The sequence below is a fragment of the Choloepus didactylus genome, chromosome 4 (assembly GCF_015220235.1).
Source record: "Choloepus didactylus isolate mChoDid1 chromosome 4, mChoDid1.pri, whole genome shotgun sequence".
NCBI lineage: Eukaryota > Metazoa > Chordata > Mammalia > Pilosa > Megalonychidae > Choloepus > Choloepus didactylus.
Genome location: NC_051310.1, coordinates 2127553 through 2153281, shown reverse-complemented (window position 1 = coordinate 2153281; position 25729 = coordinate 2127553). Strand labels below are relative to the sequence as shown.

The 25729-nt window shown below is 59.2% G+C and overlaps 1 protein-coding gene across 2 annotated transcripts; it reads right to left on the bottom strand.

The window, feature by feature from the left end:
• Window positions 1-4209: 4209 nt before the first annotated feature.
• On the bottom strand, window positions 4210-16102 carry GPR132 (G protein-coupled receptor 132). Of its 2 annotated transcripts, none has more exons than XM_037831686.1 (3): window positions 16024-16102; window positions 12306-12580; window positions 4210-6581 (listed from the first exon to the last, which is right to left on the bottom strand). In XM_037831686.1, the coding sequence occupies exons 2-3, from the start codon at window positions 12310-12312 to the stop codon at window positions 5470-5472; spliced, it is 1119 nt and encodes a 372-aa protein (XP_037687614.1). In that variant the 5' UTR covers window positions 12313-12580; window positions 16024-16102; the 3' UTR covers window positions 4210-5469. The 2 variants fall into 2 exon arrangements, with proteins under 2 accessions (XP_037687614.1, XP_037687613.1); XM_037831685.1 differs by having other exon boundaries at window positions 12498-12580; window positions 16024-16096.
• Window positions 16103-25729: the final 9627 nt, after the last annotated feature.

The following is a 25729-nucleotide window of genomic DNA, read 5'->3' as shown; positions in this document are numbered from 1 at the left end:
CCCAACACCTCCGCACTTTCCCCCAGCTCCTCAGGGTGCCTTGTAAATGCATTTTTATTGTCTGCCCCAATTACTTTGGGATGTGTCACTATTTCTCTCTAACCTGTACAAACCTACCGTATCTCACTCACTGTTCAAAGTTCCATGTAATTGTGGTGTTTGAACAAACTGACTGTGGAGTTATACTGTTTAGAAAATACAGATCCTGCACCAAAAAGACATCTCTTCCCTTGGTCTCACGTGGAAGTTGAAGTTTTAAAACACAGTCAGTATCATCCTTTACCCTTTGGCCTGGTTTGCCCTGGTCCTAACCGGATCTGCTTCATTCGTATCACTAATTGAAGTCTGAAAGCCCAAAGAACTTTACAGCACAAAGAGGGAGCACTTACTTGTGCAAATTCTAAAAATCATTCAGGAGGTCGGGGACTCCCAGGAGGGGTGAGGACTGTGACGAAAGCATCTACCTGCGTCAGGAATGCACGAAGCCACCTGCGGCCTGGAGATGAGGGCGTCTGCAAGTCTGAGGGCAAAGGAAGTGCCCAGCAGCTGTGCTCAGTGACGCTCTGCACAGGTGGACAATTCTGACGTGGCGTGCACATGTTCCAGAATAAATTGTTCGGCCGATGGGCGGCAAGTGGTGGGAGCCGGTTGCTCACCTGGGAGGTGTCAGGCAAGAAGGGGAAAAGCTGGAAAGACCCACGGGTAACGGGCTGGAGGGTGGACATGAGCGTGAGTCATGCTCAGCTTCATCAGCCCCGATGAAGACGGACGGACACACATGTAGATGCAAGACCTGATGAGGACGTACGGACGCATTCATAGATGTGTGCGCACAGGTTCGTTCACACACGTCTGTTCTCAGCTGTGACACCCCAGTAGCGGCCAGCGCACCCAGCACCCAGATCTTGGGCTCCCACAGCACCCTCCAGTCCGAGGAAGCAGGGCTCCTGAGATAGAGGAGACGAGCCTGGAGCATCCTACGGTGCCAGAAAGTAAGGAAGCACTTTGAAAGAAAAACATCTAAAGAACAAAACCCCTGGGGCGACATCATCAACATGGCAATGTAAACAGTTACTGAAAACTTCTCTCCGGAGATTCAACAAAAAAAGGACAATTCTGAATTGTTTGAAACTCTGGAGGAGGATGTAGACTGGAGAAGGACCCTGCAGATGCCAAATTGAGCAAAAAGAAGAAATATCAGTCGTCTTTTTTTTCCTTTTTCTTTTTCTTTTTTTCTTTTTTCTCCCATTCCTCTTTCTTTGCTGAAGAAATGGAAATGTCCTCATATAGACTGTGGTGGTGAATGCGTAACTACTTGATTATACCAGAAACAGTGTTATGAAACTTCAACTTCTGTGTGAGACCAAAGGAAGAGATGCTTATTTGGTGAAAAATCTATATTTTTTGTTGCACATTATAAAATTTAGCTTGTATGGTCAGTTTATTCAAACACCATAATTACATGGAACATTGAATAGGGAGTGAAATCTGGTTGGTTTGTACATGTTATCATGAAGCCCCAATATATCCCAGAATAATTTGGGTAGAGAATAAAAATGTATTTGCAAAGCCCCCTTGAGGGAATGGGGGGAAATGTGGAAATATTAAATTTCCCCACTTGGGGAATTACTGATATTCTCAGAAGAATTGGGGGCCACCAATTTAGAAGGCTGAGTCCTCGATCTTGGGGCTTGCCCTTATGAAGTTTGTTTCTGTAAAGAAGAGGCTGAGCCTACTTGTAATTGTGCCTAAGAGTCACCCCCAGGGAACCTATTTGTTCTCTAAGCCAACTCTGCAAGTTAACTCACTGCCCCCCCCCATAGTGGGACGTGACTCCCAGGGATGAGCCTGGATCTGGTCTCACGGGATTGAGAAAATCTTCTTGACCAAAAGGGGGAAGAGAAATGAAACAAAATAAAGTTTCAGTGGCTGAGAGATCTCAAACGGAGTCGAGAGGTCATTCTGGAGGTTATTCTTAGTGCTATATAGATATCCCTCTTTAGTTTTTAGTGTATTGGAATAGCTAGAAGGAAATGCCTGAAACTATTGAACTGCAACCCAGTGGCCTTGATTCTTGAAGATGATTGTGTAACTATGTAGCTTACAAGGAGTGACAGTGTGATTGTGAAAACCTTGTAGCTCACACTCCCTTTGTCCAGTGTGTGGACAAATGAAAATGGGGACAAAAAAAGTAAATGAATAATAGGGAGGGAAGGGGGGAATGGGATGTTTCGGGTGTTCTTTTTTTACTTTAATTTTTATCCTTATTCTTATTTTGTGTGTGGGGGGGGGAATGAAAATGTTAAAAAAATTAATTGTGATGACGGCACAGCTGTATAATGGTACTGTGAACAATTAGTTGTACACTTTGGATAACTGTATGGTGTGTGAATGTATCTCAATAAAATTGAATTTAAAAAAAAAAAAAAACCCTGTCGTGATGGGGGTGTGTTATAGGGACCCAGGAGCCAACTGAAAGCACCACCCAGCGGCCAAAGCTGGAGCGATTTTGAGCAATAAAATAAATAAAGTCACACTGGATTATAACACAAAGTATAAAATAAATCTCCATGAGTCTGGACAGAAATAAAGAAATGACTGAATGGGTAAATAAATGGAGGAGTAGAGACAAGTCTCCCAGGCAGAAAAATCCAGGTAATTTGTGTGGATATTTTGCCCTCAGGGCAGGGGAGCAGGACCCCCCAGTCCTCACAGGTGGGCTGAACAGGGGGTCACCGTCCTCTTCCTGCCGAGTCCCCCGCACACCCGCCCTCAGCCCCGAGCCCCAGAACAGCCCGAGGGGGCGCCCGGTGGTCCTGTGGGTCCCGGGAGGTCCTGGGGCGGGAAAGAGAACCCGGGAGAGACCGAGCGGATCCAGGTCCTCGGCTGCCGCAGCGGGACGGACACACCGACAGGGACGGACACACCGACGGACAAGGGTGCGGTGCGGGGAGCTGCTCCGTCTATTCGCTTTTCCTGTAAATCTGAGACTGTTGCCCAAAAGTCCACTGGAAACACACGGACGTGGACGGAGCAAACCTCTCCTCGACGTCCCAGGAGCCCCGATGGCGGCACCTGCCCCGAAAGGCTGCCGGGGGCTTCATCGAGATCGCGTGTGTCCCGCCCGGCACGGCGTCCGGGCTCAACGGTAAAGTGAAACGCCAGCTGTCGCCTCCTCGCTGGTTTCTCCCTCCAGTTCACAAGACGACAGAGGGGCCTGGAAGGGCATTTTACTTGGGGGGCCCCACGCAGGCCTTGCACGGGGAGCCCGGAGCTCAGCAGAGAGCAGAACGCGGGAGAGCCCGTCCCCGGGCCCAGTCTCGGGGAGGCCCCTGCGCAAGGAGCCCCAGGGTGTAGAGGGACTCGAGGCACCCACGAGCATTCTTGGGGCTCCCCTCCTCCGTCTACTCCCGGCTTGGATCACCTCAGAACTGTGCGGGTGGACGTCTCTGTGCCCCACTGCAGAGGGGGTGCAGGCAGGGAACGCTTGGGTGAGGGGACAGAAGAAAGGGTGGGCGGGCGGGCGAAGGGGTCTTCAGGAGAGGCCGCGGCATCGCAGCGCGTCGCGGAGCCCTGGGGAGAAGCGAGGGTGGCCAGGCAGGACCCTCACCCTGTGCCGCCCTGGCCAAGGCGGCCCCTCGCCACCCAGTGCTGGTGAGGCCACTCCCAGCTCCGGGCTGAGGACAGAGGGTGGCCCCGCGGCCCTGAGGTCTGGTGGCTCCACTCTGCTCCCAGGAGCCTGGGGGCAGCTGCCCCGGACCCCCCGCTGCTCCCGGAGGCCAGGCCATGGGGGCGATGGGAGCCGAGTCCAAGAGGCACAGCCGAGGGTTGGGGGCCCGGACCCCCAGCCATGCCTGCCCCGTCTGTGGGCAGCAGAGGGGCCCGGGAGGGGCCAGCAGGACGGCGACCGTGAGGGGTGGTGGCAGCGAGGAAGGATGTGCTCCACTCGGTGCATACACCCCTGGAGGAGCCCCTGTGTCCCCGACCATGGGGGTGTCCGGCTGCTCTGGGCCGAGTTCCCCCACCTCAGCCCCAGCCCTGGAGCCTCGTGAGGGTTCCCTGGGCTGCAGGGGGTGGGCGTCCCCTGTCGGGTGGGGGTGAAGCCAGGGCACCCAAGGGAGCCCCTGAGGAACGTGTTTACCCAAAAAGGTAAAATTGCGTTCTTTCTTTAAAAGGGGATTTGGGGCTGATGTATATTTATGTTTTTATTAGAAAACGTATTTTCTCAACTTCTGTAACAGTGAGGAGGAGCAGTGCCCCCTTGCAGAAACGGAAACATAATTTAACACCACGGCCACACCCAGCTCCGTGGGAAACAAACCCTTGGAGAGACTTCCAGCAGCGGCCTCCCCGGTGCCCACCCCTCTCCGCGCGGCCATCCCCCTCGGCGGCCAGCAGGTCTGCTCGGCTCCGGCCACGGCCACTGCCCTGGGCTCCCACCTGCCAGGCAACTAGGGCAGAAGCAGCGGGAGGGGAGGAGGGTCAGCCTGGACGCGACCTCCTGAGCAGGTGTCCTGAGTCCCTTGTACGGTCGAGGAAGCTGAGGTGGCCGTGGGACGTGGCGCAGAGCTGGGAGCTGACTCGGGCTCATCCGTGCCTGGGGGAGGGCATGGGGGGCAGGGGGCAGCTGCTCGCTCCCGACTGGCCCGGCCCGGAGCCCTGTGTCCCTTCTCACTGACCAGGGAGCCCAGAGGTCCCCGGGCAAAGGGCTCCGAGCACATCCCTGGCCCCAGCAGCAGCCATGTGGGACACAACGCAGACCCCAGGCACCAGGCAAGCTCTCTGGCAGGCTGACCGTCCCGTTGTGAGGATTTGGGGTTCCCTGTGGGGGGCGCATGGGCCTACCCCTCTAGGGTCTCCTGTAGGGATCCTGCAGCCCCTGCAGCAGCATTCCAGCCGAGGCCCTCAGGGCCAGCTCCTGCCCCCCTGCTCGGTCCAGGGCTGTCCCGGGTGACTGGACACTGCGTCGGAGCCCAGTGATCTCAGGCAATCCTGAGGCGAAGGCTCACCGACACCCCACTGTGCCCCTTCAGTCGCTGCGCAGCACCAGCCCAAACCCACAGACCAGGGATGCTGCCCTGGCCACGCCTGATGCCCACTGTGTACCAGCTGCTGGCCGGGGGCTCCGGGCAAGCCCTGGCCCTGGCAAAGGCCTGGATGTGCTCTCATGGCTGAGGGAACCACCCAGCAAGGCTGTGGAGCAGGGAGTCCCCGACGCCACGCCTCTGGGCGCCTGGAAGTGTCACCGCTAGCCCGTGGCATAAGGCCAGCTCCCCAGTAGGTTTCTGTGCCCAATGGGACAGCCTGGGCAGCTGGAATCCCTGAGAGGCAGAGGCTCCCCGAGGCAACGGCTCCGGGAACAAGAAGCCAGGGGCACATCTTCCAGAGAGTGTCCTCCAGCTGGCACCAAGGGCACAGCGAACTCGGCGGAAGGGGAGCTGCCAGCCCCCGCCCTCGCGCGCCCCAGGCTCAGCAGGCCTCCTCGCCCAGCCTCTCTGGGGTGCAAGGGGAGCCCCACACATGCGGCCGCAGTCCTGGGGGGTGCACAGGCCCGGAGAATGCGTAGCAGCTGCTGGGTGCAGTGGGGAACCTCGCCTCGTCCGAGTCCCTGGAGCACGTGAGCTTGCTGGCATTGGTCCTCGCTGACCACTCCTTCCACTCCCGGTGGATCCTGGATGCTTCTTGCCTTGAGTGGTCAGTGGCCAGCACGTAGATGACCGGGTCGGCCACACTGTTCACTGTGGACAGGCACAGAAACACCACAGACACCGTGTACAGGCTGGCTTCAAATGTGCACAGCGCGTCCTGGTCCCCTTTGTAGTAGGAGACGGCGACGGCCTTGATGAGGAGCACCAGGTGGTAGGGGGCAAAGCAGACGAGGAAGATGATGACGACAGCGGTCACCGAGTGCCGCACCTTGGCCTTCTGGGTGGCACTCAGGCTCGGGCTCAGCCTGATGCTCGCGAAGATCCGGTGGTTGGTGAACGCGATGATGGAGAGTGGGACCGCAAACCCCACGACAAACCGTGAGTAGTGGTACCCGGCGATCCTGCTGTCCGTGGGCAGCACCTCGAAGCAGGTCCCCCTCTCTTCCATCTCGAACACGGGATAGTGGACCAGCCCTACGAGGACGAAGACGGAGACCGAAACGGCCACGGCGATCCTCTGCTGGCGGTGGCCCCGGCTCTCCAGGGCATAGACGACTGCCAGGAAGCGGTCGCAGGAGATGCAGCACAGGAAGAGGATGCTTACGTAGATGTTGCAGAAGAAGACGTAGGCGGTCAGTTTGCAGGCCCACGGGCCCAGGGTCCAGCGGTGCTGGTTCTGGATGTAGACGACCCAGAGCGGCAGAGTGCTCAGGTAGAGCAGCTCGCAGAGTGCCAGGCAGAACAGGTAGACGGCCAGCACGTTGCCCTGCAGGGCCTGCAGCAGCGTCAGCCACGCTGTCAGGCAGTTGGCCGGGAGGCCCAGGGCGCACACGGCACTGTACACGGCCACCAGGATCACCCTGCTCTCCTCGTACGACACGTTGCAGCCCTCGGCGGAGCGCGGGACATGGGCCGTCACCGAGGTGGCGTTTCCTGCGGGACAGAGACAAGAGTGAAGGTGGGTGTCCTGGGAACCACCTGGAGGAGGCTCAGAGGCTGTAGGAAAAGGTGAGAGTTTCCTGGTAACTCCAAACCAGGGACCCCAGGTGTATGAAAATTCCCAAGTGGGTTTTTTTGAATGATCCTTGGATTATTGGTTTCCAACCCAAAACTGTGATGGCAGGGAACAAAACTGTTGCTGGTTTGTTAGAAAAGAGTGTTTTCCTCGGCCCCACCTCAGCCAAGACAGCAGACAGAGTGAGACCCTCCAGGGCTCCGTCCCCCATAGAAGCCTTGAACAACTAGCAACTGGCAGAGACATCTTTCTCGAAGCCCAGAAAACAGGTAAAAGACTGAGCAACAGGGCGAACACTGAACCAAGAAAAAGGCCACTAGAAGGCATGGGATGGCCCCTCCCTGCCCCTCACTGGCTCGGCGAGGAGCCAGCCGCACCCCCAGTGTGGACCCTCGGTCCTGGTTCTGGTTCTGGAGGGAGCAGGGGAAGCCGCGCGCACAGGCTGGCAGCGTGAGTGTCCAGCTCCATCTGTTTGGGGGTGTCTGAGGGACTCACCATCCCAGAACCTGCCCTGCGTGTGGAAGGGGCTCACTGAGCTCTCTGCAGAACACAGTGAGGGAGCAGGAAAGCCATGCAGCCTGGGACAAGGGACGCTGGCTGGAGGGCACACGGAGCAGAGCCTGTGAGCGTGAGGAAACGGTTTCTTAGGGAAGGGAATCTGTGTACACAGGGGTGGGGTGAGAGCACAGACACAGAAAGGATCAGGATGCCCCTAGGCTTCGGCCTGGAGCTTTTCTCTAAGCTCATCGTATGGAAAATCACTGGCACAGGGTGATCTGCAGAGACTGGGAGAGGTGTTTTCTTCTTTTCCTTCTCTATTTTTAATTGATTCCTTCCTGGCTCTGGGCACCCAGCAAAACTTCTCTAGTAATACTAGTTGGATATAAGCTTAAGGAACAGACACCTCAGAACTAAAATTTCAGTGATAATAGTAAAATATTGAAATGCCCATGTTTCAACAAAAGGTTGCAAAACAAACAAAGAAACAAGAAGAAATGGCCCAGGCAAAGGAGAAGATAAAAACCCAGACCTGGAACATTCCAGAGAAAGACTTTAAATAAATGGTCTAAATATGCTCAAAGGGCTAAAGAAAAACATGGACAAAGAACCAAAGGAAACCAGAAAAATGACAGATGAACACAAAGAAACTATCAGTAGAGAGATGGAAATTATGAAAAGGAACCAAACAGCTCTGAAGACCCCAGTAACAGAAGTTAAAAATCCCCTGGAGGGGTTCAACAGCAGATTGGAGCTGGCAGAAGAAGGAATCAGAGAACTTGAAGATAAGACAAGTGATATCATCTAGTCTGAGGAGGAGGAGGAGCGAACGAAGAAAGCAGACGGAGCCTGGGGAGCCTGTGGGGTACCATCAAGCGTTCCAGAAGGAGAAGGAAGAGAGAAAAGGGCAGAGAGAATATCGGAGAAAATAATGGCTGGAAACTCCACACATTTAGTGAGAGACATGGATCCACAAGCCAAGACGCCCAACGAAATGCACCCAGGAGGAGCCCAACCGGACCTGCGCCCTGGCGTCCTACAGATGGACAGCAGGGCGGCCTGGGACAGCCTGGGACAGCCCGGGATCCCTGGGACCCCTGGGACAGCCTGGGACAGCCTGGGACCCCTGGGACCCCTGGGACAGCCTTGGATAGCCTGGGACCCCTGGGACAGCCTGGGATAGCCTGGGACAGCCTGGGACAGCCTGGGACCCCTGGGACCCCTGGGACAGCCTGGGACCCCTGGGACAGCCTGGGACAACCTGGGACCCCTGGGACCCCCGGGACAGCCTGGGACAGCCCGGGACCCCTGGGACCCCTGGGACCCCTGGGACCCCCGGGACAGCCTGGGACCCCTGGGACCCCCGGGACAGCCTGGGACTGCCTAGGACCCCTGGGACCCCCGGGACAGCCTGGGACCCCTGGGACAGCCTGGGACAGCCCGGGACCCCTGGGACCCCCGGGACAGCCTGGGACAGCCTGGGACCCCTGGGACCCCCGGGACAGCCTGGGACCCCTGGGACCCCCGGGACAGCCTGGGACAGCCTGGGACCCCTGGGACGCCTGACCCGCCACTGCGGCCTGGAACGGAGGGGCCAGGAGCCGCAGGCCGTGGGTGGCGAGGAGACGGCTTCTTGCTGGAGCCCAACCTGGTTGCAGCTGCAGCACTTTGATCTCAGCCCAGTGGGACCCATTCAGACTCCCGGCTCCAGAACTGAGAGATAATGGACTTGTGTTGCCTGAGGCCACAAAATTTGTAGCAATTTGTTACAAAAGCAATAGAAAATTAATGCAATCTCTAAAAATGTTTTCAATGTAAAATACTTTCATTGGTCTATTATTTCATATAACTATATCCGCTTTCTTTTGCTTACTATTTGCTTGGTATATTTTTCCAAATTTTTCTTTTCACCCTATCAGTATCCTTATGTTTTAGAGATGACACATAAAAGGTTTATAGCCAGAATTAAAAATTGAACAATCTTTATCTTTTAAATACTGAGTGCAGTTCAATATATTTATATTATTGATATATTTTATTTTCTCCATGTTATTTGTTCTTTTGTTTGTTTTTCTGTTTCTTTTTATTCTTTTTGCTTTCTTTTAGATTTCTTTTAGATTTATTGGGGTTTTTCCCCCTTATTCTACTTCCTCCCTTCTATTGGCTTGGAAATTAAGTCTATTTTTCGTCTCTTAGACGTTACCGTAGAAATTTTTTCAGGTGTATTTAATGAATGTAATGTTAATCAAATCTTTTCCCTCTGGAATATTCAAGGACCTTCAAATGCTGTAACTCTAATCACCCCAGAGTCTGGATCATATGCTTTTCTATCCAGTTATTTTAGTTGTGTTAATTTTTTGGTTGTTTTTAACCCCACAAGTTAGACTTTATTAATGTAATTCTTTCCTAAAATCAATCCCTGTTTAAAATTAGCCCCGGGCTAGCTGGTTTTGCTCCCTCTTCACTCAAGCATCCTTCTGAGACTGTTTTCCTTCTTCCCTGAAGACATCCTGTTGTGATTCTGTTAACGAAAGCCTGTAGTGCAAACTCTTTCAGCTTTTGTTCATCTGAAACGCCTCCACGTTACTCCTCTTCTGGAAAGCCGTTTCCCTGGGAACCCTTTTCTGGCTCGGCAGCGGTTTTCTCTACATTCTGGAGACCGTTGTCCAGGGCTCCGGCTTCCAGGGCGGCTGTGAGCCAGCGGGACCTGTGGAATCTCAGAACTTCCATCTTCCGTCGGCTCTGGGAGAAACCCATTTTGCGTGTTCCCCACCTGTCTCACCTTCTCCGGGAACTCCGATTTCACACGCACATCTCATCATCCGAGCCCTCGCCCACTCATCTCACTCTCACCCTTTCTGTCTTCTGTGATGCCTTCTGGATAATTTTTTCATATCTAACTTCCGTTGATTAATTTTCTCATCTTTTAAAAAATCTTGTCCACTGGGTTTTAACATTCAATTACTGTATTTTTCATTTCTAGAAATTTCACTTGGTTTCTCTGCACGTCTGCCTGGTCCTTTTGGGCAGGCTTGTGTTTTCAGTTCCCGCGTTAGTTCCCGCAGTGCGAATGCGCTGACCGTGCGTCTTCTGTGCCGTCTGCCCCTCGGGTGGCACCGTGGGCTCAGCTCGCCGGGCGTCCTCGTGGGCATCACCCTGGCTGAGGGCGAGGGGGGTCTCCAGGGAGAGAGTGGGCTCCCGCTGGCCCCCAGCCCCGGCCCGAGTGGGGGCAGCCTGCAGTGGGGGTGGGGGTTGAATCCCCCCAGAAGACACGGCCAAATCTCACCGTGGTCCTGTGGGTGGGAACCAGCTTGCAAACAGCATCTCCGAGGAAGGTACTGGGGTTGAGCTGTGGGCTCTTTTGTGAACGAAGGTCTTTGAAGATCCGATTTAGAGGCGGCCGAGTGAGGACGGGGGCTTCGTGGGGAGAGGGATCCAGAAGCCGTCAGGGGACAACGGAAGGCCGAGGACGCTGGGGGGCGGCAGCGCGGGCCAAGACGGAAGCACGGTCTCGGCGACATCTCCGTGCTGGGCTTCCGGCCTCCAGGCCGTGAGCCGCGGGGCTCTTGCTGCACCGCCCGTGGGTGGTGCCCGGCACCGCAGCCCAGAAGACTCGGACAGCAGGGTCCCCACGACGCCCCCAACCCGGCTGCTGGTCCAGCCCAGGCTCTTGTGCGGAGCCCGTGACCCGCAGCTGAGGGAAGCCGTGCCCCCCGGCCGGGAAAGAAACTGATGGTGGAAGGTGGGCGAGGGGCCCCGAAAGCGGGCGGCACTGCAGGCTCCAGGGGTCCCCACCGTAGCCAGCTTCCTCCAGGCTCAGGGACAAGCTCCTGGGCGCTTTGTGACACCTTGGCCGAGAGACCGGGGCTCCCTCTCTTGCTCTCCTCCCTTCAGTCCTCAATGAATCGCCGAGGCTGCGGCCTGTGTGACCCGGGGGGCCTGGCGTCCGGGACGTGCTGCTTTCCTTGAGGAGGTGTCGGGGACTTTGAGGAGAAGCCAGGAGGCAGCACAGAGGGCAGCGCCTGAACGTTTGCTTCCACGTGAGGGACGCCCCAAGAGGCTGAGGGCCAGGAGAGGCTCGTGCTGCCTCCCGGGGGCTCGGGGCGGGGGCTGGGCCAGCCCAAGGCCATGAGGGTCGCGTCTCTGGGGTCCCACTGGCGCTCCAGCACGGCTCAGAGTTGCCCGGGCTCCTCCTGCTGACCCCCCATGGCAGGGGGAGGCCCCCAATGACCCCTGCCCCCTGCGGTCTCCTGGTTGGTGCCCTGGGGTCAGCGGTGTCCCCACTCTGGCCAGGGCCTCGGTGGGGGGGGGGGGTGTCCTCTCGGGGAGAGCCATGAGCTCCCCGTCCCTGTGTGTGCTGCTCCCTAGCCCAGGAAGGCCAAGTGGGCTTGCCAGGCTCAAGGACAAATGCCACCCCTGGGATTTCGTTGTCTCAGGGATCCGGATCCGGCAGCCTCTAGGTGGTGGCTCTGTGGCCGCGCCTCTGTCACTTCCCGGCTTCTCCCGGTGCAGACCCTTCTCCGCTCGGAAGGGCTCCGGCCACCCATGGGGGTGCTGGTCCGGGAGGCCGTGTCCGAGTCACGTCCTCCTCGCTCCTTCCAAATGGTCCGCAGCCACAGGCGAGAGCGGGACCTGGGCATGTTTGCGGGGACCACGACCCGACCTGCCGCGGCCACCGCGCTCCCCGGCCTCCGGCCCGTTTCCCTCCCAGCACCGACCCCGTCCTGGGACGTGTCACCGGCCGCTGGTGGCTGCACACCTGGGGCCAGGACTGAGTGAAGGGCGAAGGCCACGGCGGCCCCGCTGCTGCCACGGCCTGGGCCGCTCCCCCCGGGCGCCCAACACTCACGCCCAGACGGGCCCCTGCCCGCTCCCTGCAGCCCCCAGACCCGCCTCTGGGCGCCTTAAGCTCTCGGGTGCAGGTGAGTGCGACCCCCGCACCACCTGGGGAAGAGCCGTCGGGGCAGGGGGCAGAGTCCTGGGGCGGGAGCCGCCTGCTCCCTGGGGAGGGCAGGGCCGGGGTCCCCTCCGCCGGCAGCTCCCGTGGGGTCAGCGCTGCACTCCCCGCCAGGCGGCTCTCGGGGGCCACACAACCCCAGCCCCACAGCTTGAGGCTTTTCCCAGCATCACTGGGAATTACGAACCTGACATTTTCCAGTTTCTCAAGAGGGTGCCTCTAGCTCTATTGTCTGAGTTCTTTTATAATTTCTTCAAGACTGTTTTCACATTAATTTTTGAAGTAATTATCCCCATTATGCGGACAAAGTGCACTGTGGAAAAAATTCTCGCAGCTGCTTCTCAAGTCTTCACAGGCGCGGGGCCGGGCAGGGGCTCACCTTGCATAGCGTCAGCCCTTCCCGAGCTCTGCGTGCGTCCTGCAAACTCCGCTGGGACGTTGACTCCAGGAGTTTTAAATGACCTGCAAAAAAGTAGGTTGAAATTGCTTTAGGGAAATCAGATTAAGCCACAAATTAATTGATTTGATGAGTGGTTAATGAGCATTTATGAGGTTCCAAGTCTCATATTAATTCTGGGGAATATGATAGCAAATCCTTAATCTAAAAAGAATTCCCACAAATCAACAAAAGACAACCCAATGGAAAATTGTCAAAGGCCAGGAACAGATAATTCATGGAAGAAATAAAAATAGCTCCTAAAAATCCAAAAAATGCTCAACTCTACTAATAATAAAAAAAGATGTGACGATAAACATCTGAAAGAGCATTTTCCCCTCCACGGGCAGATAGAAGGACGTTTAACCGTTGGGTTGGTGAGGGCTGAGGCAGAGCTCCCACCCTCCGTCCAGGGGTTATAAACGGTACACGTTTTTTGGAGCACAATTTTGCAGGATGTTTCTAACATTTAAAAATGTGTGTGACTTTTGACCCTGTAGAGCCCCTTTTAGGAATTTTTCACTAGAAGCAGAGCACGTGGGACCCAGCAGGGACCTCCCAGCGCAGAGGTGGAAGGGGAGCCCGGGGAGCGCGGCGGGGATGGGGCAGGGGCTGCGGCCCTGGGAAAGCCCCGTTGCAGCCGCGCCCTCGGCCCCGGGGAGCAGGCCGGCGGGCGCCTTGTCCTGGGGCGTAGGGGCCCGGCTAGAGGACGCCCCTCTCCGGTCGGTCCACCCTGTGCTACCCTCGGTCGGGGGGTGCGATCAGCCTCCTCAGCAGCTGCCTCTTGCCCCCAAGGGCCGGCCTGGCCAGGGCTCCGTGGCCACCGGAACTTTCTAGAAACCACACAGTGGGGAGGGGGAAGATCCAGGTGCCCCCGGCCCCTGCGGTGCTGCTGCCAGCAGCCGCGTCTCAGCCTTCTTTTTTTCAAGTGTATTTCTCAAAACTCTAACAGGAAGCCCGGAGGTTTACTTGAAATTACAGGAAGTTCGTTGGCTTAGGAAGAATTTTTAAATGACTCTCCTCAAATACATGAAGAGGCGAGACGTTGAGGGAGGAGAGAAGAAAGAGTCATCTCTGCAGTGACATGACCCCTTCAAAACAGGTGTCCCCACGACGCGGGTGACCACGGCCCCAAACTTACCTCGTCTCGCCCCGCGGGTGCCCTGGGACTCGGGTCGCCCCAAAAATGGAGACACCCCCTGGGGGCCTCAGAGACCTCGCTGTCCTCCAAGGCGGCCTGCGGTCCCCAGCCTGGGGGCGGGTGGACCCGGCCTTGAGAGGGGCCCCCAGGGACACCATTTGCCGGACACAGAGACCCAGATGGTGCAGGGGCTGGGGGAGGGGAACCTGACCAGGGGAGTTGGGGGGGCGCTCTGAGCGACCCCCAGTGCTGCACCCAGGCCCGGCCGTCTTGGGGGTCCCGGCTCCCTAGGGAAAGCTGCCCTACATCCCAGTTCCGCGTGACGCCTGCATGCCCGGTGCAGCGAGTGTGGCTGCACAGGTGGCCCGTGGCCCCCACACGTCCCACACAGGATTAGCAGGTGCCCCGGGACCCCATCATCTGGGTTCAGGGCGTCGCATCTCTGCACTCGGGGCCGTCAGCCCTTCCACCCGCAGGGGCTTCTCTGGTGATGCCAGCGACCTGACGGGCAGGGGCAAGGGGTTCTCGAGAGGTCACTTCTGCAAAAGCAGAGGAAGTGGCAGCTTAGCCAAAAATGCACACTCACTTCACGGGCGAGGGCGGCGGAGCCCCTTCAAGCGCAGGACCCCAGGGCCTGCCCTCGGGCACCTGCTGGGGAGGGGCTCTGGGGACGCCGGCCCAGCCCGTCAGCGACGCCACGCGTGGGAGAGCCTGGACCCTGCCACGCGGCCCCGCACGTGCTGCTGTCCGGTAGGGGGCCTTCATGAGGACAGGGTGACAGAGACCACCCAGGAGCGTGGCCAGCCCTTGGGGCCCGGGGACTCCCTGAGGCCCTACCATGGCCGGCGGCCACAGCACCACCCCCCACCCCCACCCCGGGACCCTCCACCTCGGCTCATGGCTGGGATGCCTGCGGGGGGCATGGACCATTCCTGAAGGCTGATCCAGCCCTGGGTGTGGGTGGGGAGTGTGGACCTCAGTGTCCAGGCCAGCGGTGGCTGGCGGTGGGTGTCCCCCCGGGGTCCCTGACCAGGCCTGGCCTTGCCTGCTGCTGGAGCCCTGATTCTTCAGAGGAAGGGACCTGGGGGGCTTCTGGGCCACACCAGGGGGTGGGCTCAGTGAAGGCAGCAGGGAGCTGTGTGGGAGTCTCCACCAAAAAGTGGCTGCCACCTCCCTGCCCGGGCCGTGGGCTGTAACCAGCCCTTTCCTCAGCCGCCCCTGCCCACCTGTGGGGTCTGCAGCCTGAGCTCACGCTCAGCTTGAGGGCACCTGAGGCCACGCGTCCCCTCCCGCGTCCTGTCCCCCAGGGCCCAGGCAACTGCAGCTGGATGTGCAGGTCCTGGTGAGGGTGCACGGTCACCTTGCACCCCCTTGCACCCCTTCGTGCCCCCATGTGCTCCCCCAATGTCCAGCCACATGCCCCCACCCCCGGTCATCCCCAGCTGCCACACTCAATGACCACCGTGTGTCCAGCTCGGCCTTCAGCCCCTCTCCTCATACCCTCCGTCCCCTCCCCGGCATCCTGAGACGTCGTAGCCACCACCCCTCTTTTCTCCAATAAAAGACCCATGAGCCTATGTCCTGGCTGCGAGGGCACTGGGGACATCCAGGGACATAGGAGGAGCCGCCTTGGCTGTGCGTCCCTCCGGGCTTCTGGAATACTCAGTGAATTCCCGGCCGAAAACCTCCCACCGACGCCGACCCTGGCCCTCCCTTGGCGCTCCAGGGCCTTCGCCCCCCTCCCCGTGGCTCCCAGCTTTGCACCCCACTCCTGGGCACGGCCTGAGCCCAGCTCTGCCCCGGCGTTGCCAGGCCTGGGCGCAATTCCGGGACACGCGGCCCCAGGGCAAGCTGCGCTTTCATTTCCCAAACTGAGAGTTTAAAAGGGCACCTCTAGAAAGCGCATCTCCCGGGCCCCCGCGTGTGAGGTCCCCTCCTACCCCACTCTGCCCTCCCGAGGCCCCCGAGCCCCCGGAAGCATCGCCGGGTCACCAATGGGTCAGTCCCTGCCCCTGGGGTCCAGCTTCGCACCCCCAACAGGCAAATAGGCAGCGGCTCGGCCATGCCACGTGCCCGGGCTGGCCTGTCCACCCCTCATCCCCTCGTGCCCTGCAGGCCCTGGAGCAGAGGGGCTGGACCCCAAGAGGGTCGGCAACAAGCACGGCCGGCACCAGGAGCCCCCGAGTCCCTTGGTGGGGGCAGGAGAGGCCCCAGGGATGGAATTCGGCCACCCAGACCAGCGGGCAGGGACGAAGGTCCCACAGGGAGATGGGACCCCTGGGGTGACGGCAGCCCTGGGCGTGCCCCTGCCCGCAAGCCCCGACTCACTCGGCTTGTCCTGGCCATGCGCCCTGGGCCCCGGCCCCTCCGGCAGGTTTCAGGAAGTGGCACGGAGGCGTCCTCCAGGGCTGGCTCTAGAACTCCCCTAACCGCAGCTGGCGCGGAGGTCGGGCCCGGCCAATGGCTGCAGTGACAGTGACAGCGCGGCCCCGTCACCTTCCTGGGGTAGGGGGGCAGGAAACAGCCGGGGCGCTCGGCTCCTTGCGGCTTGGGGCTCACTCTGGGCTGTCCCGGCGAGCGTGGGCACTGAGCGGAGGAGGAAGCACGGCCGGTCCACGGCGTCCCCAGAAGACACGGGGGACCCCTGGGGGTGCCCTGGTGAGATGGACCTGGCTCGGGGCAGGGTTCCCGAGCTTCCCTGGGGGGCTGCCCTGGCCGGTGGTGGAGCTGTGGGGTGGCTGGCATCCGCCCTCCAGCACCCACTCACCCTCCCGGGGGGGCCTGCCACGGGCCTAGTGCCGCCCTCCCCGTCCGTGGGGTCTCAGCGAGGGAGCATGGGGGCCGCGGAGGTACCGCACAGCGTCCTGCTTTTCCTCCAGCTTGCAGCACCCCAGGCTGAAAAATCCTGGGTCCAAACCCAAAGTCCCGTTTCCCCGGAAAGTGCTCACTCACATCCCCACATCACCCCGACCCCACTTGACCACCGACCACCCAGAGGGCTGGTGGAGGCGCAGGGCTCCGTGGGCGCCCTGGGCATGTGCCCACCCCATGGGCTGCGAGCAGGAGCCGCCCTCACCCTGGCTCCTTCCACCCAGCTGAGGAGTCAGGTCCACGACCTGTGGCTGCCCAGATGCTGTGGGCCGTGGACAGACGGGCACTTTCTCCAGCAGCTGCGTCCCTGGCGTGTCCAAGGCGGGTGGACCCCAGGGGGGATGACGTTGGCTCGAGGGTCCCTGCCACATGGTGCTTTCCCCTAGATGTCTGATCCGCAGTCCGCCCGGCCGGCTCGGTTCTACCCCTGAGCTGCCATCCCAGGGGGCTTTGGGAGGTGGGCGCCCGGTACCTGCACAGCCAGGAGCAGCAGCCCTGGGCGCGGAGCACGTGACGTGAGCACAGACCCACCGCCTCCTGCCAAATGTGTCTGTGCGAGGGCTGTGTCCCCTGGGGGTCCACGACAAGCAGCAGGTCTAGTGCAGGCCACTGCCCACATGTCGTCCACCCAGGGGCTGCAGGCACAGGCCTGGTAGAGGGGCCCGAGGCACACGGAGACCCCGAGACAGGCCTGATGTAAGGACCCAAGGGACGCAGATGCCTTGAGAGGGCCCGGCAGTGCCCAGCACCAGGGGTGGCCTGGGGGACGGCTGCCTTCCGGTGGGACCTGCTCTTGTCCTCATCCCTCTGGGGGGTTCTGGTGGAGCCCACCGTGTTCTCCAAGGTTCCTCCAAAGCCGCAGCTGACGGCAGGAGAGAAGCCAGAAGGAGCCCTCCCCGGGGGTCCCTCAGTGGACCCCGGAAAAGAAGGTGGGAGCTGTGGGGTGGGGGCTGGCTGTGGGGGCCTGGCCCAGGAGTCTGTGGGATTGAAGGGTGTGGCCCTGCACCCCGTGTTCCTGCTGAGAGCCTATAATTGGCAGGGCCACACTGGGGTCTCCAGGCCCCATCCCAGCCCTTCAGGGCAGCCTCCATTCCCCCACTTCTCCCTCTGCCCTGGGGGGTTGCTCCAGTTTGCTAATGCTGCCAGAATGCAAAACACCAGAAATGGATTGGCTTTTATAAAGGGGGTTTATTTGGTTACACAGTTACAGTCTTAAGGCCATAAAGTGTCCAAGGTAAGACATCAGCAATTGGGTTGATCCACTGGAGGATGGAGGATCCACTGGTGTCTGGAAAACCTCTGTTAGCCAGGAAGGCACGTGGCTGGCGTCTGCTTGCTCCCAGGTTGCATTGCAAAATGGCGTTCCCCAAAGTGTTGCTCTCAGGGTGAATCATCCTCTCTCAGCTGCAGCTGCTCTTCAAAATGTCACCCTCAGTTGCTCTGCTTCTGGGCCTACGTGGCTCTTTTTAAAGTACTCCAGTGATCCAATACAGACCCACCCTGAATGGGTGGGGTAACATCTCCATAGAAATAATCCAGTGAAAATTCTCGCCCAGAGGTGATTGTGTCACATCTCCAAGGAAACACTGAACCAATAGGTTCCAACCCAATCAACACTAATACATCTGTGTCCACAAGACTGCATCAAAGATAATGGCTTTTTCTCAGGAACATAATATACAAACTGGTACTGGGGTCCACGCTGGCCCCCTGGATGCTGGAAGCTGAACCTTCACCACCCAGGGGCATGGCACAGCCAGGCAGCTCCAGTGCACCCCAGGATTGCAGGCCCCCGGGCCTCTGTGGGGTCACCCAGCCCCCAGCTGAGCCCTGGTCGCATCGCAGACAGTGGAGACGCGTGTCGTGCCCCGGGTGGCCCCAGCCCCTCCGCGCGTCAGTAAGGGAGCAGGTCCCGCAGGCAGGAGGAGCCCAAACCTTCTAAGGCCGGGCCTGAGGATGGCTCTGTCCAGCCCAGGGGCAGCTTTGGGTGGCCCCACGCAGATCCCATGGCTGATCCCACCCTCTGCCCACCAAGCCCCAGGAGGCCCATGGGGAGCCCACACCCTGCTTCTGTCCAGGTGAGGACATCGTGTTTCAGGAAACTTCTTACAAACAGGTAAAATCACGATCTACAAATACAGAGGGAACGCCTGCCGGAGGTCTTTAACCCACTAACGAGTGCAGGAACGGCCGCAAGGTTACAACCTGTTCAAAAGTAGCGCACTCATCAGACCAGTCGAGGATGCTGAACACCGGCGTGATGGACACACTTGTGCTGGGCCGGCTCTTTCCACGGCTGCGGGAAGCGGTCAGGACCCCCGTGCGTGCCCAGCAGGGTCTCTGCCGCCCCCTGATCTCCCGGCCCCAGGCCTGCCCGCTGAGGACACCCAGCTGTCCGCTTCAAAGTCTTTTTACATTTTTTCCTACAGAAGCCAAAAATGGTACCCGCTGGCGTGAGCTTTGTCCGGTCCTCCCGGGCAGGCACCGAGACAGGGGCTCTGAGGCCAAATAAGGGGGGTAGGTTGGTTATGCCCCCAATTTAGACGAACTCTTCATCTTACTCTGCCCCCCGAGGCTGGGAACCCCGCACCCAGGGCCTCTCACAGATGCTACTCGTGGGTAAGGTGCGGCCACCAAGCAGGTGGGTCTGAACACGGGTTCTCGGAGTCCCCAGGGAGAAGCCGGGGTCAGCGGGATGAGGCAGAGGAAAGACGACATCGCCATGGGAAGGGAAAGCCAGGGAACACCGAGTCACACCGCAGCCAGTGCCGGAGCGGTCTTTGGGGAGAAAGCAAGCCTGGCTGGTCTCTGGGGTATGGACTTTCTGCCTCAGAAGCGTGGCCGATAAGCTCCCGCTGTCTGAGCCACCACCGTGGTGTATGTGTCCCAGCAGCTCAGGCAGACGACCCGAGGCCGAGGCCGGCAGAAGCCGGGACCCTGGGAGTGGGGCGAGGGGTGGGCCGCAGGGGCGGACAGGCCAGGAGCAGCCCCAGCTCTCCCGGCCGTCCCCTGCCTGGCCCTCGTCTGGTGCCCGCTGAATTCTCACAGCCAGTTCTAGCTTTGCCTACTGGGAGAGTCTGAAAGAGAAGCTCCTGAAGGGTGAGCCCCACATTTGGGGGGGCAGCTTCCTCCTGAGACAAGGGAGTGTCAGCCCAAGGTGACTGAGCTACCTCGGCTCAGGACGGCTGCTCCCTGGGGGTGCCCCGATCTTTCATGGCATTGTTGAAGCACCAGCTGCAGGGGCTGCCCAGGGCGGGGCGGGCCCGTGTCCTGCCTGCTGACCGTGGGGCTGGCAGGGCCGGCAAGGGGGCTGGGTAGAGATGGGTGACAAGCAGGTGCCCCTGGGCTGCCATCTCTGCACACCTGGCCCGGAAGCAGGGCGCACAGAGAGGGAAACCGTGCACAGCTCAGCCGCTTCCCGTGCCGTCAGTGAGGTTCACTGAGCACATTCTGGGTGCCACGCCCAGCTCGGCACCGGGGACACCTGGCCTGGCCCTGCAGGTTGCTCCCAGGTGGGGCACAAAATGAACTGAGTCGCAAATCGTGGGCAGGGGCAGCTCCGGCACCGGTGGGGGCGTCCCCGGCGTCCTGGTCCACCTGCCGTCGAGCTGGCCGTCACCGACGTCCGGCCGCATGGTTTACCCCTGATGGTGTTGCACACCTGTCTGCCTGGACATCACCTGGGGGCTCCACTTCCTCCTGACCGAGAGGGGAAGTGGTCACCTCCAAGGGTGCCTGAGGACCTGGATTTTTTTCTTCTGCTCTTTGTCGTCATGGCCCCATGGGTTTTTACATCTTCGCTGTGTCTCAGACACCCAGTCATGTTCTCAACGACTCACAAATTGTCCAGATGTGGCCGTGGGAGCCCCTTCAAGCTGGCTCCCACATCTTCTAAAATATAAGTAAAGCACGTTTATTGGAAGAATTATACAAAATAATTTTATAACTGAAGATAACCTTTTGTGGTAACACATATCTGCTGGTTTGTATATATTATGTCCCCCAGGAAAAAACATGTTCGTTTTGATTACGGTGTGACCTTTTGATTGGATGTTTCCATGAAGATGTGACCCACCCAACTGTGGGTGATGACTCTGATTGGATAATTTCCATGGAGGTGTGGCCACACCTATTCAGCGTGGGCTTTGATTGGTTCACTGGAGCCCTATATAAGCTCAGACAGAAGGAGCACAGAGCGAGCTGGAGCTGAGACAGATATTTTGAAGACAGCCAATGGAAGCTGACACTGACACTTCAGAGAACACCATTTTAAAACACAACCTGGGAGCAAGCAGACACCAGCCACGTGCCTTCCCAGCTAACAGAGGTTTTCCGGACACCATTGGCCATCCTCCAGTGAAGGTACCTGATTCCTGATGTGTTACCTTGGGCACTTTATTGCCTTAAGACTGTAACTGCGTAACCAAATAAACCCCCTTTATAAAAGCCGATCTGTTTCTGGTATTTTGCAAAATGGCAGCATTAGCTAACTGGAACAATATATAACTCAAAATATCCCATTTTGACCATTTTTAAGTGTCTGATTCTGTGACATTAATCACAGTCACAATGTGGTGCCAAAACTTTTCCATCTCCCTAAACGGAAACCCTGCCCCCACCAGCACCTGGTCTATGAATCTGCACATTCCGGGTGTTTCTTGGAACCTGCAACATTTGTCCTCTCGTGTCCGGCTTCTTCTGCTCAGCTCGTTTTTGAAGTTCATGCATGTTGTTGCTCGTATCATAACTTCTCTCCTCCGAGGGTGGGAGACCACTCTCTGAGTGTCTGTCATCTGCCGACGGACACCTGGTTGCTCCCATCTTTTGGGAATCGAGAAAAATGCTCCTACGGACATCGGTGTGCAGGCCCTGGTGGGTCCCTGCTTTCCACCCTCAGGGGCCCGTGGACGTGCTGGGAGCGGCTCTGCGGGTCCTGGACTTATTCCACGTTTGACCAAGCTGTCTCGCACAGCAGCCACACTGCTTCACACCCCCTGCCACGAATGAGGGCACCTACTTCCCCCTGCCCCTCTGACGTGGCCCCTCTGGTCCTCGAAACGCGCAGCACCTCATGCCTTGGCCAGCGTCGCCTCACGTGGTCCCCAGGTGGGGAGAGCGAGGGTGGTCCCTGAGCCACAGAGAATCCCCTCATGCCCAAATGTGTCTGTGAGACCCCTGCCAGAAGCGAAGGCCCAACTCGGGTGGGATGCACGTGTCACCTGGTGGACCTGCTGGGCAGTCCTCTAAGGGGTCGTGCCCATGAGAGGCCACAGCCACACTGCCTGCCCCGGGGCCGTCCGGCAGGCAAGGGGCAGCTCAGGTCAGGGCTCCGGCTCATTCCTTTCTCGTGCCAGGCCGAGCGTCTGTTTTTGTCCAGGAGCTGGAGCCTTCCTCCCTGTGGCTGCCCAGAGTCGTTGCCCGTTTAAGACAGGGTGATTTGCAGGAGCTGTTTGTACTTGCAGGAGATGCCTGTGTCCACTGTGTGGTAAGAAATTAACCTTCTGTAGTTGGAAAATTATTTTAACTTGATTGGGTTGTTTTCCCTTTGCTTTTATTTTAGAACATTTTAAATTGTGTGCAGTAGGACACATCGGACTTTTCTTTTAAGGCTTTGGGTTTTGAATCATAGTTAGGAAGTTTTCTTGCCCCGGGTTTCTCACACTTAACTCTGGTGCATTTGGAATTTGTCCTGGTTTACGGGCTGAGGCAGGGATCCAGGGATCCCATTTCACTTTTCCCGGGGGCGGCCCCGTAGCAATCTGTGGACTCCCCACTGATGTCTGCGGCACCTTGTCAAGCACCAGGATCCCGTGGATTTGGCTCCATCTCTGGCCCTTTCCGCCCCGTGTGCACAGAGCACGGGGTTCCCGTCACTGCAGTGTCCAGCCTCTGGGGGAGCCGGCCGCCCTGTTCCTCACTTCCCCCGCAGGGGGTTCCCTGCAGTCTCGCCTGCTGCTCTGTGGACTTTCAGACTCTGCTTGTCTGTGGGTCTTTTTACCGCGATGCAGGATGGCCGGCAGCTCTCCAGGGCCCGGCCCAGTTTCCACTGGTGTCACGTTTCTTCTGTGCCCCTTGGGCGTGTTTGACATTGTGCTTATTGAAGCCCCACATTCTGCGTTGAAGTATTCCCAGGAGTCGCGCTCTGTCCCTCAGTCCCTCTCTCTGGGAAGGGGGGTCCTTCCGCTCGTCCATGTTCCATCTGGCTGTTTTGGGCACATATGATGGTGTTAATCTCTACACATCATTAAATTATTTGGTCGTTTATAACAGTTCTCACGCGCGTAGCCTCGGTTTCCGGTGCACGGTCAGCACCGACGGGCCTGCGCCTCCTTCCCGGGTTTCACCCCCACTCTCTTCCTTCGGTCTGGCTGGCTTGGCCGGAGCGTCCGGGCAGCGCCACGCACGGGCCCCGGGGCGCCCTGTCCCACCCCCGCCGACGGGGGCCTGCGGGTCCCGCTGAGCAGGCGCTGGCTTTGGGGCCGGGTCCGAGGAAACAACCCCCCGCCCCGTGCTGTTTATTCAGGGCGTCCACCGGGCTCAGCTGTCGGTGAGGACGGCCCCGCGGCGCCAGCCCCAGGCCCGCGACTCTAATTCCGCCCTCAGGGTCCGACTCCGCTGACGCGCCGCCTGGTCCGGCTGGCAAAGCGTCGGCCGCTTCTGAACAGGAGTCCCCAGGCTTCGCTGCCCCTGCGCCCTCGGCTCCCCCGCCCGCCTCGGGGGGAGGCTCCGTCCTTCCCGCCCGACCCTTGCAGTCGGCGATGCCGAGCAGGACAGAAGGAGGGGGAGGCGGGGGCGCGAGGCCTCCAGAAGAGGCTGAGGGAGGAAGGAGCTTTCGAGAAGCTCACACCAAGAGCTGGATGACTCTGAAACTCCTTATGGGTGGCTGTGTCTCAGACAGAAGCACGCCCTGATTATGACTTAATACTCACTGTGGTTTCAGCAAATTATGGTGTGTCCTGGCTTGGTCCAGGACAGACTCCCCATAACCCAGGACCTCAGAGAACCAGGTCTCACACACAGGGGCATTCTTGGTCTGGAGGCTGGCATGGCCACTTCCACAGTCACTGGAAATCCCGGCACCTTAGCTCATGGGCAGAGTGGCTGCTTGGGTTCCAGCCTTCACAGCTGCATTCCAGGTAACAGGAAGGAAGTAGGGACTGTGTGCCTCACCCCCTTTGATGGGCTTTCCCAGCAGTCCACCCAGTGCTTCTGCTCTGCCCTTGGCAGCATGCAGCCCTGGCACACCCCTGGCTGCAGGGGAAGATGGAGATGTAGCTGATGTGGGTGCTTTCCCTCGGGAAAAGGGGCAGGTAGATATCGGAGGGCACGTGCTGTCTCTGGTCACCTCATCACCGGCTTCTCTTTCTCCTGGGAAGGGCAGTTCCCAGGCAGGCGGGTGAGGGGCACAGTGGCCCAGCTCCGGGGTGAAATTGCCCCCAAAGGGGAGGAAGGACCAGGGAGCAGGATCGGGAAGAGAAGGTGGAGCCCAGAGGCCAGAGGCCAGGGAGAAACGGGCTGGGAAGGAGAGGAGGGCGAGAGGAGGGGCCCAGCTCACGGGGAGGGGGCTGCCCATGGGGACCAGGAAAGTCCTGTCATGCCACGTCTCTGGACTTCGGGAGGCGTCTGCAAGCTCAGGGCCGCGGGCGCTGGCAGGAGCCCCCAGCGTCTCCACCCACTTCCTCTGCTCTTCCCAGGGACCCTTGCCCAGAAGGCAAAAGGGTCAGATAATCGTCTCGATCCCCCCAGCAATTCCAAAAAGGACCCAGATCAACACTTGAAACCCCAAGACTCTTCCAATCCCTCGCCTCAAAATCTCTCCCAAACGGGCTCCTGGCGACCCTCACCCGCCCCAGCCGCCCCTCCCGCTCTGAACGCCAGGGCCAGGGGCAGGAGCTGCCCGGCTCTGTCGTTCCCCGGGGGTCCGGGCGGTACTTCAGGAGACCCGCGTTCGCCAGCATCTTTTGAGAGCACTGGGGTGGGCCTTGAGAGGTGAGAGGGGTCCCGGTGCCAAACCCTGTCCGTCTGTCTGTCCCCTCGGTCCGTGAGCCCCGAGGCAGCAGGGTTCGGACCTTGCTATTTTGCCCCTGCCCTGCCCCAGCCTCACACCTCAGGAGCTGAAAACGCTCACTAAAGAGGAGGCGGAAGCCCAGGCCCTGGGAGATGAAGAATCATTCCTGGGCAGAGAGAGCCGCTTGGGTCCTGCGGCCTTCAGGGAATAACCGGGAGCACCCCGGTGCGCCCGGAAAGCCAACCCCGGAGGCTGAGAGCCAGACGGGGACGAGAGACAGCAGAGCTTTGGGGAGAAAGCGAAGGGAAAGCCTCACTTCAGGGCGTGAGCAGGGCCCTTAAAGAGGGTGCAGAGGCGCCAAGGCCAAGAGACTGGTAAATCGTTTTATGTCGAAGCAAAGACCTGTTTGTCCAAAGGCCCCGGGAGGAGCAGGTGAGAGCCTCCGTGGGGCCGTTAGAGGGTAGGCTCTAACCAGGAGCCCCCTCCCGGCAACTAGGCCGACAAAGGGGCCAATGGAGAGACAGAGAGACGGGGTGAGGCCGACAGGCCCCTTGGCAGAGGCCACAGGCCAAGGGCAAAGAGCAAAGGGCCAAGGTCGGATGAAAGCCACTGACAGGTGAGTCCCGGTCTTGGCTGGACGTGGCAGCGCCGGGAGGCCTTGCTTGCTGGGCCTGAGCTGGCACCTCTGCCGGGCGGCCACTGGGCACAGCTGGACAGTTGCCCTCGCCTTGAGGGTGGGGGTGGCCGGGGCAGGAGGCCGCTCGAGCGCACAGCGGCACATCCAGCCCGTGGAGCCGGTGCTGCCTGCGTTCTGCAGACGCCACCCGGGAGGCGGTGTGGGGGCGCCCTGGGGAGGCGGAGGCTGGGGAGGGGTCCGAGGGGAGCCCCTGGGTCCCAGATGTCTGTCGTGATCATGGGTTTGTCCCACCACCACGTTCAGCTGGCGAATTCACGCTGTGCACTGGCGGTTAGTGTACTCCTCTGCGTGTTTGAGTCCTACATAAAAGTGTAAGAAAAGAAAGGAACTAACGCGGGTGTCCATGGACACAGGGAGGAGTTTCCACGTCCCCCCAAGAGGGGGACCTGCAGGAGGAGCCGAGTCCACGGGGCGGGCGCGGGCTGGACCGAGCCCTCCTCTCCCGGAGGCTGCCCTGG